General features: G+C 33.2%; 1 protein-coding gene and 1 long non-coding RNA gene across 4 annotated transcripts in view; one reads left to right on the forward strand and one right to left on the reverse strand.

Moving 5' to 3' along the window:
• Positions 1–2,638, reverse strand: part of LOC109831015 — a 28,674-nt gene extending 26,036 nt beyond the window's left edge. Inside the window, exon 1 of the mRNA XM_020398359.1 lies at positions 2,450–2,638. Coding sequence (XP_020253948.1) covers positions 2,450–2,638 — 189 coding nt within the window. The remainder of the gene's footprint in view (positions 1–2,449) is intronic.
• Positions 6,253–11,744, forward strand: part of LOC109830616 — a 12,845-nt gene continuing 7,353 nt past the window's right edge. For all 3 annotated transcript variants that reach the window (XR_002244361.1, XR_002244363.1, XR_002244362.1), the window contains exons 1-2: positions 6,253–6,446; positions 9,858–10,044. This is a non-coding gene — a long non-coding RNA (uncharacterized LOC109830616). The remainder of the gene's footprint in view (positions 6,447–9,857; positions 10,045–11,744) is intronic.

An 11,744-nucleotide genomic window follows, 5' to 3' on the forward strand; every position in this document is an offset into this window, starting at 1 on the left:
ACATTTATGCCTCAAAAATTATAGAAACACCCTCAAAAGTTTAAATTACAAACAAGCACCCTGAAATTCTAAAATTTTAATACTTGTAAACAATATAGATGAATTCAAGTGAATACCATGATGTACCTAAAAATTTCTGACATTTTAAAACTTTAAAAAATAAATATAAAATCAATAAATTATCAGCAACCTCAAAAAAATTTAAAATTTCTAATTAACACCTTCAATGTCTTAAAAATTATAGAAACACCATAAAAATTCAAATTATAAAAAATCACCCTAAAATTCTAAAACTTTAAAATTTGCAAACAACAAAAGATAAATTCAAGATATTACCCTTAGGCGCCTAAAAATTTTTAATTATCAAAATTAACCTCAAAGTTACAAGAAGTTTATAAAAACTCCTTCAAAATTTAAAAATCGCAAAAAACTCTAAAATTTTAAAATTTCTAACCAGTGCAAATCAAATCTGGAAACTATTGGTAGACCGCTAAAATTTAAAATTTTCAAAAATTAACCTACAGTTTTAATAATTGTAAAAAGCATCCTCAAACTTTTAGAGTTATAAAAAATATCCTGACTTTAAAAATTATCATCGACACATGAAATATTGAAGTTACAACCACCAAAATTTTAAAAATTACAAATCACACCCTCAAAGCTCAAAACCACAAAAAAGGGCTGAAATTTTAAAACTTGACAAAGAAAATTTTAATTGTTTTGTATTTTTCATTAATATATATGATAATATATAATATTATATATTATATATATATATATATAATATATATATATATATATATATATATATATATATTCTAATTTAGGGTTTATTATCCCTTTTCAGCAATTAAAAATAGTCTAAGTTGATGGTAAACAAAAGCAATAAGAATTAATTAAAAACATCTTGTTAAGGAAAATTTTTTTAAAATATTATACTTAAAAATTATTATTACTATATAAATTAAAGTAACTGTATATAATTTTACTAATAAGTTTGGGCGGTAAAAATACATTAGTAATATTAATTGATAGATGTTTAAATCTATAAAATGATAAAAGACTATAATATAATAGCTTAGCATTAATTGATTATAATTTAGAAACATTAATCTCTGATGTTAATAGTATTTATAGGGTAAAAAATATAAGAAATTATATATAGAGAAACTATCAAAATGTTTAGAGATATTCTTCAAAAGAATGAATCTATTTCCATTGCAAATGGGAAAGTGACGGGAGTAAATCTAAAATTCTAAAAACGTATATGAATCACTTGAATTGGCATTAACAAAAGACATATCTATTAAAAAAGCATCGACCGAGTTACATTGAAGAGTAATTTAATAACTTTATCTTAATCAAAGAAAAATTCTCTATGGAAGACATAAAAAAAATTAGTATGTATTCATAAATCCCATACTTTGTTCTTCAAATACTAAATAAATTAAATATTAATATTATAATCTAAGGCGAATTAACAATGAAAAAACAGATATTTAGTTTAGATCTTTATAGAAAATGATAGGGATAGAGCAAATGTAATATTATTAACATAATAGAAACTCTTATTAAATGCACATCAGAAGAATTTATTGTAGAAAAAAAGAGGTAGCTCCTAATCTTATTTAAGTAATAAAATAGAAATACAAAGAGTTCCATATATAAAATTAACATTTATTCTTATTAAAAAAGAAGAAAATCAAAGTCTGTATTTTAAGAAGTTTGTGTTGAACATCGGAAATATATTTAAACTTCTTTGTTAAGTTAAACAAGAAGATAAAAAATTAACAAGCCTAGGAAAGATAGCAGCACAAAAAATACAACTCCGCTTGATGTCACAATCAATGTAGATGATGAAGATGCTACTTTAGAATTGCCCAGAAAAAATATAAAGGTGAAAAAAGATTGATCTTAGCCCAATAAAAAAATAAAACAGAAATAATAAAAGACAATATTTTTTGAATATTTTATAGAATAGTTTAATTATTTTGAGTGAAATTAGGAATCTTTAGAATAAAGTTTCATGAACTTTTTTCAGTACTTTTATATGCTTATATGGATGCTTTTATCATATAAAAATATACTAGAGTTAGCATTAATATTTAGTTTATAATTTTTTATGATGTCGATCAATAATTAGGAACAAACTTCATATTCTTTTTCGTATCATTTTAGAATACTTTTAATCAATCATTTTGCCTTATTGGTTTCAAATATGGAAAAATTGCTTCAAGGCCCCAAAAACTAAAACATGATGTGTCCTAGCCCCCTGAACTTTTTCTAATGTGGTTTAGCTCAAAAAATGAAAAATCCATGTGAATCAGTCCTATTTATAATTTCCAAGACAAAAAATCCCCAGACTACCCTCTTCTTCTTCTCCAGAACTTCTCTAGATCTGCTCCTTCTCTTCCTACAAACTCATCTCCTCTTCCACCCTCTCTCTAACCTCACTCGAAACCTCCAACACCGCTGCTACCTCCGTCACCCCTGTCTCTACTTCGCCAGGAGGTTCTGCAAGAACGACAATAGTTGCAGGTTCCTCCACGACCTCAACGAGGACAAGCTTGACGCCGCTCGCTGCCGCCGCCGCCACCAGGTTTCCGTACCCCCTCGGGAAACTTGCTGATGTCCCCATTGTTTCCTATGAACCAGAGGTAGGTGAACGGCGGCTGACCGAGTTCTTTTCTTAGGCTTTCGACGGTGGGTTCCGTGGATTTTGATGACTCGTTTTGATTTCAGGGCGGCTGCGACGGCGGAGCTGATGCTCGTCGGAGATGAGAGCAAGTTCATGGGCCGATCGAGGATCGACCGGAGTGAGTTTGCTGGGATGGTGAACCCTACGTCGAGACAGATTTATCTCACTTTTCTTGCTGATAACACTTTCAGAGAAGAGGATGTATCCAATTATTTTAGGTTATGGGAAATTTTCTTTTTAAACTTTTTGATGGTTTGATAATTGTTGTTTGGGGTTAAAACTGATTTGGGTTCGTGTTATTTTCTGTAGTATTTATGGGCCAGTTCAAGATGTGAGGATCTCTTATCAGCAAAAGAGAATGTTTGCGTTTGTGACTTTTGTGTATCTTAAGACTGTGAAGTTGATCTCCCAACAAATTTTTCAGAGTGAGAATCCTTAAAGCTGCTGCATATGATACTCCCCTAATCTCAACATGTTGGGTCTTTGATGTATATCAAAATCAAGAAAGAAGTAATAAACTCAGGGTGTGATATATATAAATGTTGTACAAATTTATGATGGTGATTTCTTGTATCTGCTGTTGTTTGTTGTCATGTAAGCTCCAGTTGAATTGGGAAGGAGTTTGATGTTGTTCTCTGTGCGGTCTTTAACATGTGAACATGGTTCAAGTTCATATAGTTAATATTTTTAACCATAATATTTAGCATATTAACTGTTGTGGTTAGCATGTTAACTCTTGTGTTTAACATGTTAACTCTTGTGAATAACATGTTAACTCTTGTGGATAACATATCAACTCTTGTAGATAACATGTTAACTTTTGTGGATAACATGTCAACTCTTGTTATTTCAGTTAATGGATAATGGATCAATTTACCAATTAAAGTTAACTGTTATTTCAGTTAACTTTAATTGGTAAATTGATAATTATATTTAGTAAACTGTTAACTATAATTCATTATCCGTTAATTATTATTTGTAATCCATTATCCGTTAACTGTTATTTCAGGTCATATACACGTTAATATAGTTCTCATTTAACATGCTAACTATAATACGTAGCATGTTAACCTTAATTGGTAAATTGATAACTATATTCAGTAAACTGTTAACTATAATCCATTATATGTTAACTGTTATTTATAATTTGTTAACTATTAATTATTATTTGCTAACTGTTATTTATAAACTGTTAACTATAATGAATTATCTGTTAACTGTTATTCGTGAACTATCTGTTAACTATAATTCATGTTTGCTACAAGAGTTAACATGTTAGCCACAAGAGTTAACATGTTATCCACAAGAGTTAACATGTTAGCCATAAGAGTTAACAAATTAGCCACAACAGTTAACATGTTATCCACAAGAATTAACATGTTAGCCACAAGAGTTAACATGTTATCCATAAGAGTTAACATGTTAACTATAATAAGAGTTAACATATAGCCACAAAAGTTAACATGTTATCAACAAGAGTTGACATGTTATCCACAAAAGTTAACATGTTATCCATAAGAGTTAACATATAGCCACAAGAGTTAACATGTTATCCATAGGAGTTAACATGTTAAACACAAGAGTTAACATGCTAACCACAACAATTAACATGCTAAATATTATGGTTAAAATATTAACTATATGAACTTGAACCATGTTCACATGTTAAAGACCGTTCTTCCTTAATATCTTAATTTTGTATAACAGCATTCAAAACTGACCTGTAATATGTATTTATGTTTTGTTATTTGTAGCTATGACTGTGGGATATACGTTTACATGTAATGGGTAAAACTTAACAACTAATTAAAAAAACTTAACATTTAAAATGAAAAAGTTAACACTTACTCCATTATACTTAACATGGAACATATAAACGTTAACAGTTAATTTGCTATAGTTCACTTGTATTGGGTAAAACTTAACATTTATACATCCATTATTTTAAATGAATATTTTTGTATGTATGTTTTTATTCCTCAATTATCAACCATCATGTACAAACTGCATATAATTTTCAAGCCAACAAAAATTGCCTATGTATATAAACTACATATAATTTGTACATTATGTGTATAATAAACTGCACGACAAATAACACCACTTACTAACAACAATGACCACAATGCATTCCCAAAATCCCACCATACAATTTGCAATATCAACAACAATCAAACTGCACAGAGAACAACATCAAACTCCTTCCCAGTTCAACTGGAGCTTACATGACAACAAACAACAGCAGACTCACTCCGGTCGATCCTCGATCGGCCCATGAACCTGCTCTCATCTTCGGCGAGCATCAACTCCGCCGTCGCAGTCGCAGCCGCCCTGAAATCAAAACGAGTCATCAAAATCCACGGAACCCACCGTCGAAAGCCTAAGAAAAGAACTCGGTCAGCCGCCGTTCACCTACCTCTGGTTCATGAGCGATAACGGGGACATCAGCAAGCTGCCCGAGGGGGTACAGAAACCTGACGATGGCGACGGCGACGAGGCCATGGCGGCGTCGAGCTTGTCCTCGTTGAGGTCGTGGAGGAACCTGCAGCTGTTGCCGTTCTTGCAGAACCCCCTGGCGAAGTAGAGACAATGACGGAGGTAGTGGCGGTGTTGGAGGTTTCGAGTAAGGTTAGAGAGAGGGTGGAAGAGGAGATGTGTTTGTAGGAAGAGAAGGAGCAGATCTAGAGAAGTTCCGAAGAAGAAGAAGAGGGTAGTCTGAGGATTTTTTACCTTGGAAATTGTAAATAGGGCTGATTCACATGGATTTTTTATTTTTTTTGAGCTAAACCACATTAGAAAAAGTTCAAGGGGCTAGGACACATCATGTTTTCGTTCTTGGGGCCTTGAAGCAATTTTTCCTTTAAATATTCGCATTCATTGTATAACACTATTTTAATATTTTTTACTTTTGCAACACTATACTTTCTCAAGTAAAGCTCGGTTTCATGTCAGACAAAATAATATGAAAATTCAAATTAGCTTCAAATTATATTTGTTTTTTGTTACCTCAAATATCAACATGAAAATTTAAATTGTATGTGTCTCATTTAAACGGACATTAAAGAAAACAAATAACCGCAATATTAAAGTTTAGAGATGAAAGTGAACATAAACTACTAAAAGTGGAACCGAGGAACAAATTTTAGTTAGAAAATAAGTAAAAAAAATTTAATCATGATATTTAACCACGTACATTGCACGTGTATTTAACCATGTACATATAGAAAACCTAGCATGACAAAAATCGACGAAAAGCGTTAAAAGTAATTATCAACAAAAATTGACGAAAAGTGTTAAAGAGTAATTACCAATTCAATTAGGATTTTATACATGACCTACCTTTCGATCAACACGGTCACCCAGTAAACCATCGATTCAGCTAAACCTATAGGGTCCAACTATTCACACTCTCAAACAGTAACTTTGGGGGTGTGTGAGGACTAAATTGCTCTTCTCCCAAACCAAAACAAGCCAAGTTCATTCCAGAAACACCTTCAACATCAAAAAAGCATTTTCGGCAATCCAACTCCCAAAATTACTGTTTGGGAGTGGATACAGCAAACATGGTATAGCAGGGAAAAGACCGAATTCTCTCCCGAAGAGGAGGGAGAGAGATGAGTAGTTTTGGGGGACGCGAGCAGTGGAGATCGTGGGGAGGAACAACTCTCCTTGGCTTTTATGGAAGAAGATAAAGCTGATCACCACCCGCGGGGACAATGCCAAGAGGCGCCTCCGCCGTGTTCGGCAGGTACTCTCAATTCATTATTTCAATCTAGGGTTTAGGGTTTAGGATTAGGGTTTCATCACTTCTTGATCTCTAATTGTTCGAATTTGTTGGAAACCCTAGTTGCCCGGAACCATGTTAAACTGAGAAGGGGGAGGAAAAAAAAAACACTTCCTGTTTATATATTTTTTTTCATTTGCTTTTCATACTTCATAAATGTGAGAGCAAATGGACCCTAAAATACCGCAATGCTTCCACAATCTTATCGCCCATGCGGACTGGCTTTGCACTAGTCCAGTCCTAGTCGAACATTGAAATCCCGATGTCGCCATTCGGCCTTGCACTGGAGCTGTCCCGAGTGAACACTGCAATGTCATCATTACGGCCTCGCGCCGGTCACTTACAGCTGAGATGGCAGGGAGTTGGCTCTGATAACATTTGTAAGAGGCCGAAGAGAACTCACTTGAGCTAGCTGTTAGGGGGAACGGACCTAAAGCTCTTATGAATTTACAATTGACTGCCTATTTAATAAATTTGAGAATAATCTAGAGGGAGGAATCCAAATCTCTTATGAATTTACAATTGACCGTCCATTAGTAAATGTGAAACTAAATGTACCCTAACATACAAGTTGCAAGTGGACTATGGTGGAAAGTTATTTGTGAAATTATGTAGATTTAATTATTATGAAGCCGGTGAAGATCAGCCGTGGCTTTAGTTTACTTGGAATGAAGAAAGAATACTTGCCGTTTTAGTATCTCAAAGAATAATTGCCCTTTTTGTATTAAAAGAATATTTGTCCTAAATGAATGTCCCATAACATTTCATCATTTGTCAGCTCTACAGGATACCTGATCCTTATCCCAAATGAAGCATATCAACACTTTTGCCCTTCTGTTTACTCTGTCCTAATCTTCATATAAAACTGCAACGAGTATATAATAGAAAAAAACAAATTAATTTTAGACCATCCTTTACTAACATCTGAGATCTACTGACTTTCCATGAACATTCTGCAAAACTGTGTTGTTTTTCATCGGTAATCCTATAGGCTGGTCTGGTCTGAGGTTCGTTGGAAAAGAGTTGCCGAACCTCGTAGCTGAGAGCTATTTCAGGAAGTGTCAAAAATCCTCTTTGAACAAAAAGAATAGATGGATTTGACATATCTTTTGTCTGATGGTAGAGCTTGATTGGATTCTACCACTTACCCATGGAATTAGCTTTAGAATGGCTGTTGGAATCTTACAAGACAAAATGCTTGCTTAACTGCAAGTATTAAAAACATTTGTCTTTCTAATCTTTAACAAATTTTATAGGACAATTGAGTGTTTGGCCAATATTCACTTCCTTCTGTTCGAAGATTAAATTCTCAAAACACATTGGATCTTTCAAGGCGAATGAAATTTGGAAAATGAGTGATTAAATTTGACACTACGTTAATGTTGACACTACAACAGAGAATAAGTGAGAACTCAAAGTTATTATCACGCATACTAATGATGAGGATGTTGCCTTCTCATCCCATTGGTTTACCCTCCTTTTTTTTTTCCAAACCATATTGATTTCTGATCCCATAACGGTCTTGTTGGTGCCTGATCATCCTGAGGCGACCAATTATTTTCCACTCTTAACCTGCCAACCTGCTAGTCAGGTATCTGCTGTTAGTGACAAAACATAATTTTCTCTCACTATTCCTTGTCGATTTCCCTTTTCGTTCAGCGTCCCATCTTCTATCCTCTCCCTTCAAGCTCTTTCTCTTTCGAGCCTATTCCATTATTCTTGTGTTCCTTTTTTTTTTTGGCTTTTCTCTTATCCATGAACGTTTGCCTCTTCCAATTTGTCTTTCTTCTCATCCACCTTCCACCAGCTCATACTTCTTCTGTTCTCCACATCAATTTTCATTTCCTAGGATCTTTTCTTCTCTTAAGATACTCATTCTAATTCAATAATGGGAGTGCTTTCCCTTTTTTGTTTATTTTGTCAATTATTTATATCTTGATTTATAACCTATCCAGTGCATTAAATTGGATGCTCAATGTAACTTGGGCAACATTAACACTTTGATGTCTTGTCACCTTTAATCTCTCACCTTTATTGTAAAGGTGTTGTTGGTGAGTGATAACGTAATAACATTGTTCATAAAGTGGTAAGTATTGCATCATTCATGATGTGAATGACATGCATCACAGTGAACGAGGAACTTATAATAGGTCTTCAATAAACCCCTTTTTCGATCATGCTCACAGGTGGATGGTTGTGCTTCCCTTTGGAAAAGATGTCATCCCTCAAGTCTTTTATTAGCCAATTAGAATTTTGGAGGTTTTTCAGTTACTTATAGCTTAAATTGCATAGGTCTTTTAGTATAAGGAGAATTATGAGGTCCCCCGCCTGCTGAGATAAGTTTTAAAAAAGACTTCCAATCTTACTAAAATAAGTGTATTAAGAGTAGACCTGGTTGGACAAATTCAGCTTCTATTATCCTCGCTTGCTGACTGTTCATATGCACATGTTTGAGTTCAGCTTTCTATGATGGTCATGGTATGATATTACAAGTTGGGAATCCTAAGTCTGAATTTGTTCATCGGGCTTTTAAATTATTTCTTGTCTAGTATTTCACTTTGCTCAATGGCCTAAATGAACTAAGCGTGAGAAAGATTTAAAGGTGCTAAAATAAACGAATCAGGATTGAGTGAAGCTGGACTCAGCTCAGCTTGTAATTCATGCTCAGCTTACTATTGTCCTGTTTTTGCTTGGCTCATGTTTAAGTTCAGCTAGCAAAGGCCTGAAAGAGTGCAACCCTTAATTGGAGGTTGGATAGGGGAAGAGATAGAAAAGTAGAATACTTCCTCTCAATCTTGCATCTCTTTGCTTTCTTAACTTGCTTTATCTTAGTTATGTGTATATTTTTAAGTGTGTTGGCTACTAGTTGTCTGGACAAGCTGAAGGTTGAGTTGAGGCTCATGTATTATTCTAAGTGGACTTGACCAAAATTTTAAGCTTATTCAAATAATTGAACGAGAATGAACATCCTCGAGTTTTGTTTCTTCACCTCATTTATCAGCCTTGTTTATTAACTCAGGTCCTTAATTGTCACGACTCACGTCATTCTGGAATTATTAGAAAGTGCAAGTTTCTATTATATGTTTCTTTCACATATTTATTCTCCTATTTATATGTTACATATTGGCTATAAGTTTAGTACCACCTTTGTAATTTTTTTTAAAAATTTGACACTTATATTTTGCATGCACATTCATGGAACTCAAGCAAAGCTTGTAATCTTGTATATTTTGTCTGGTGGATTTGATTTAGACATACATCAGCTATCTGCTGCGCATTCATAACCTGACCTCAATACGGCATAACAGTCTCTAAATCAGAGAGGAAATTCTAAATCACTGTTCTTTTCTCATGCTATGGGTGATCTTGCTGCAGAATGAGGCAGTTTTGAGGGCTTGTGCGGAACCACCACCACCGAAAACTTCGTTAAACAATGCTCCAGCATCTTGAATTGAACGGAAGGGGATTGATAGTTAGCAAACCAAAGGTGCTGGATTACTTGAACAATGGTCTCCTGGGTTTTTTTGAATTCCTCATCTCCTGCACAAATGAAATAGATATGGTACATTAGTTTGACATTCTTATCAATTCATGGATGATTTAGCATATGCCTTTTCTCTGTTACTGTTACTGTTACTGTTTTGCTTTTCATTGCGATTAATACAAAGCTCTAGCACTGTGACATATTTTAACAATGTTTTGATATCACTTCTCATTTCACTAGTATAGTGCACATACGTTGCACATGTATGTACTTAAATATTAGCACTACATAAAAGTTGTATATGTCCACACTTATTTTATAATACATATAAAATTATCATTTTATTTACAAAGAATTAAACAATAGTGACAAATAAAAAGTGTGGCAAATCACGACACATATTTGTGTCATTAGATATACAATCTACTCCTCTATACAAATGAGAGAACCCAAGATTCATTATTCATGCTACAGTAATACTACAGTAATATTTACTATAGCAACATTGAACAACAACAACAAGCAATGGTGCCGCCGCCTCGTCCACAGACTCCTTGGCCTCGTAGGCAAGATCTCACCTCTCAATTAGAGTTTTTATACCTATTATTAATTAAGTACATAGAATAGATATGATATAACGTGTATATTGTGATTATGGGTGTCTATGCGTTTGATGAATAGTATTAGATAATATTTATATAATAATAATGAGATGATTTCTGCTGTAAATTTATCTATGAATTAATGAACATGAAATGTCAAGTTTATATGTTAAAGTAGATTTTATGAGATATTATCGAGAAAAGAAATAAAATATATATAATTTATAAACATAGAAATGTTAAAGATTATTTTAAAATAGTTATGATGAGAAATAATTTTTAAAGAAATTTATTTTGGAAAAAGAATATTTCTTTTTGAATTAATTATGATCGTATCACTGATAGCCGTAGAGCGCGATATTTCATGTGCAAAACGATCACGGTTTTTAGTTTACTTTTATCCTATTATTATGTTAGAGATTACCTAATTACTAATAGCTTGCATGAGAGGTTTGGACACCCAAGTAGTAAGATATTAATGAGATCTGATTACATGTGTATTCATGTTGTTGTAGGCACTGTTCATACTTTTGTATTGTTCGTAGTTACTATTCATGTCTTACGATCTTTATTTCAATATATTCGATGTGCCATGATGTTGTTGCGTATAATTAGTTTTATTTATTATCTCCTTGTTGTAATGTTTTAAATGTCGGGTTCATGTCGGTCGGTCAAAATTCATGTCGGATAGCTGAAATCGGGGATATATCGGGGGACTTAAAAAAATATCAGATTGTCATATCGGATAGGTTGATATAATATCATAAATAGAATCTTCACATGCTTGATAATTATATTATCTAAACATATGAACAAAGGAGCAAGCATCATAACATCACTATCTTTGCCTCTAATCCCTTGTTTCCAAAGCTTAATTTGCTCCAAAACTTTCTTATAAACGCAAATCTCAGTGCAAAAAGAACAACAATAGATAATCTCAGTGCAAAAAAAAGAAGGGAAAACAAATAGATAATCTCAGTGCAAAAAAGAAGGGAAAACAATAGATAATCAATGAAAAAAGTAGTAGATAATGATCGGCGGCAAAAAGAACAACAATAGATAATCTCAGTGCAAAAAAAAAGATGGGAAACAAATTATTTTCAAAAAAAAAAAAGAAACAAGAAAAATAACTGAGTTTAAGGAGTCGGTCGGCGGCGGATCCGGAGGCGAAGGAGT

Source organism: Asparagus officinalis, chromosome 2 (assembly GCF_001876935.1).
Source record: "Asparagus officinalis chromosome 2, Aspof.V1, whole genome shotgun sequence".
Lineage (NCBI taxonomy): Eukaryota > Viridiplantae > Streptophyta > Magnoliopsida > Asparagales > Asparagaceae > Asparagus > Asparagus officinalis.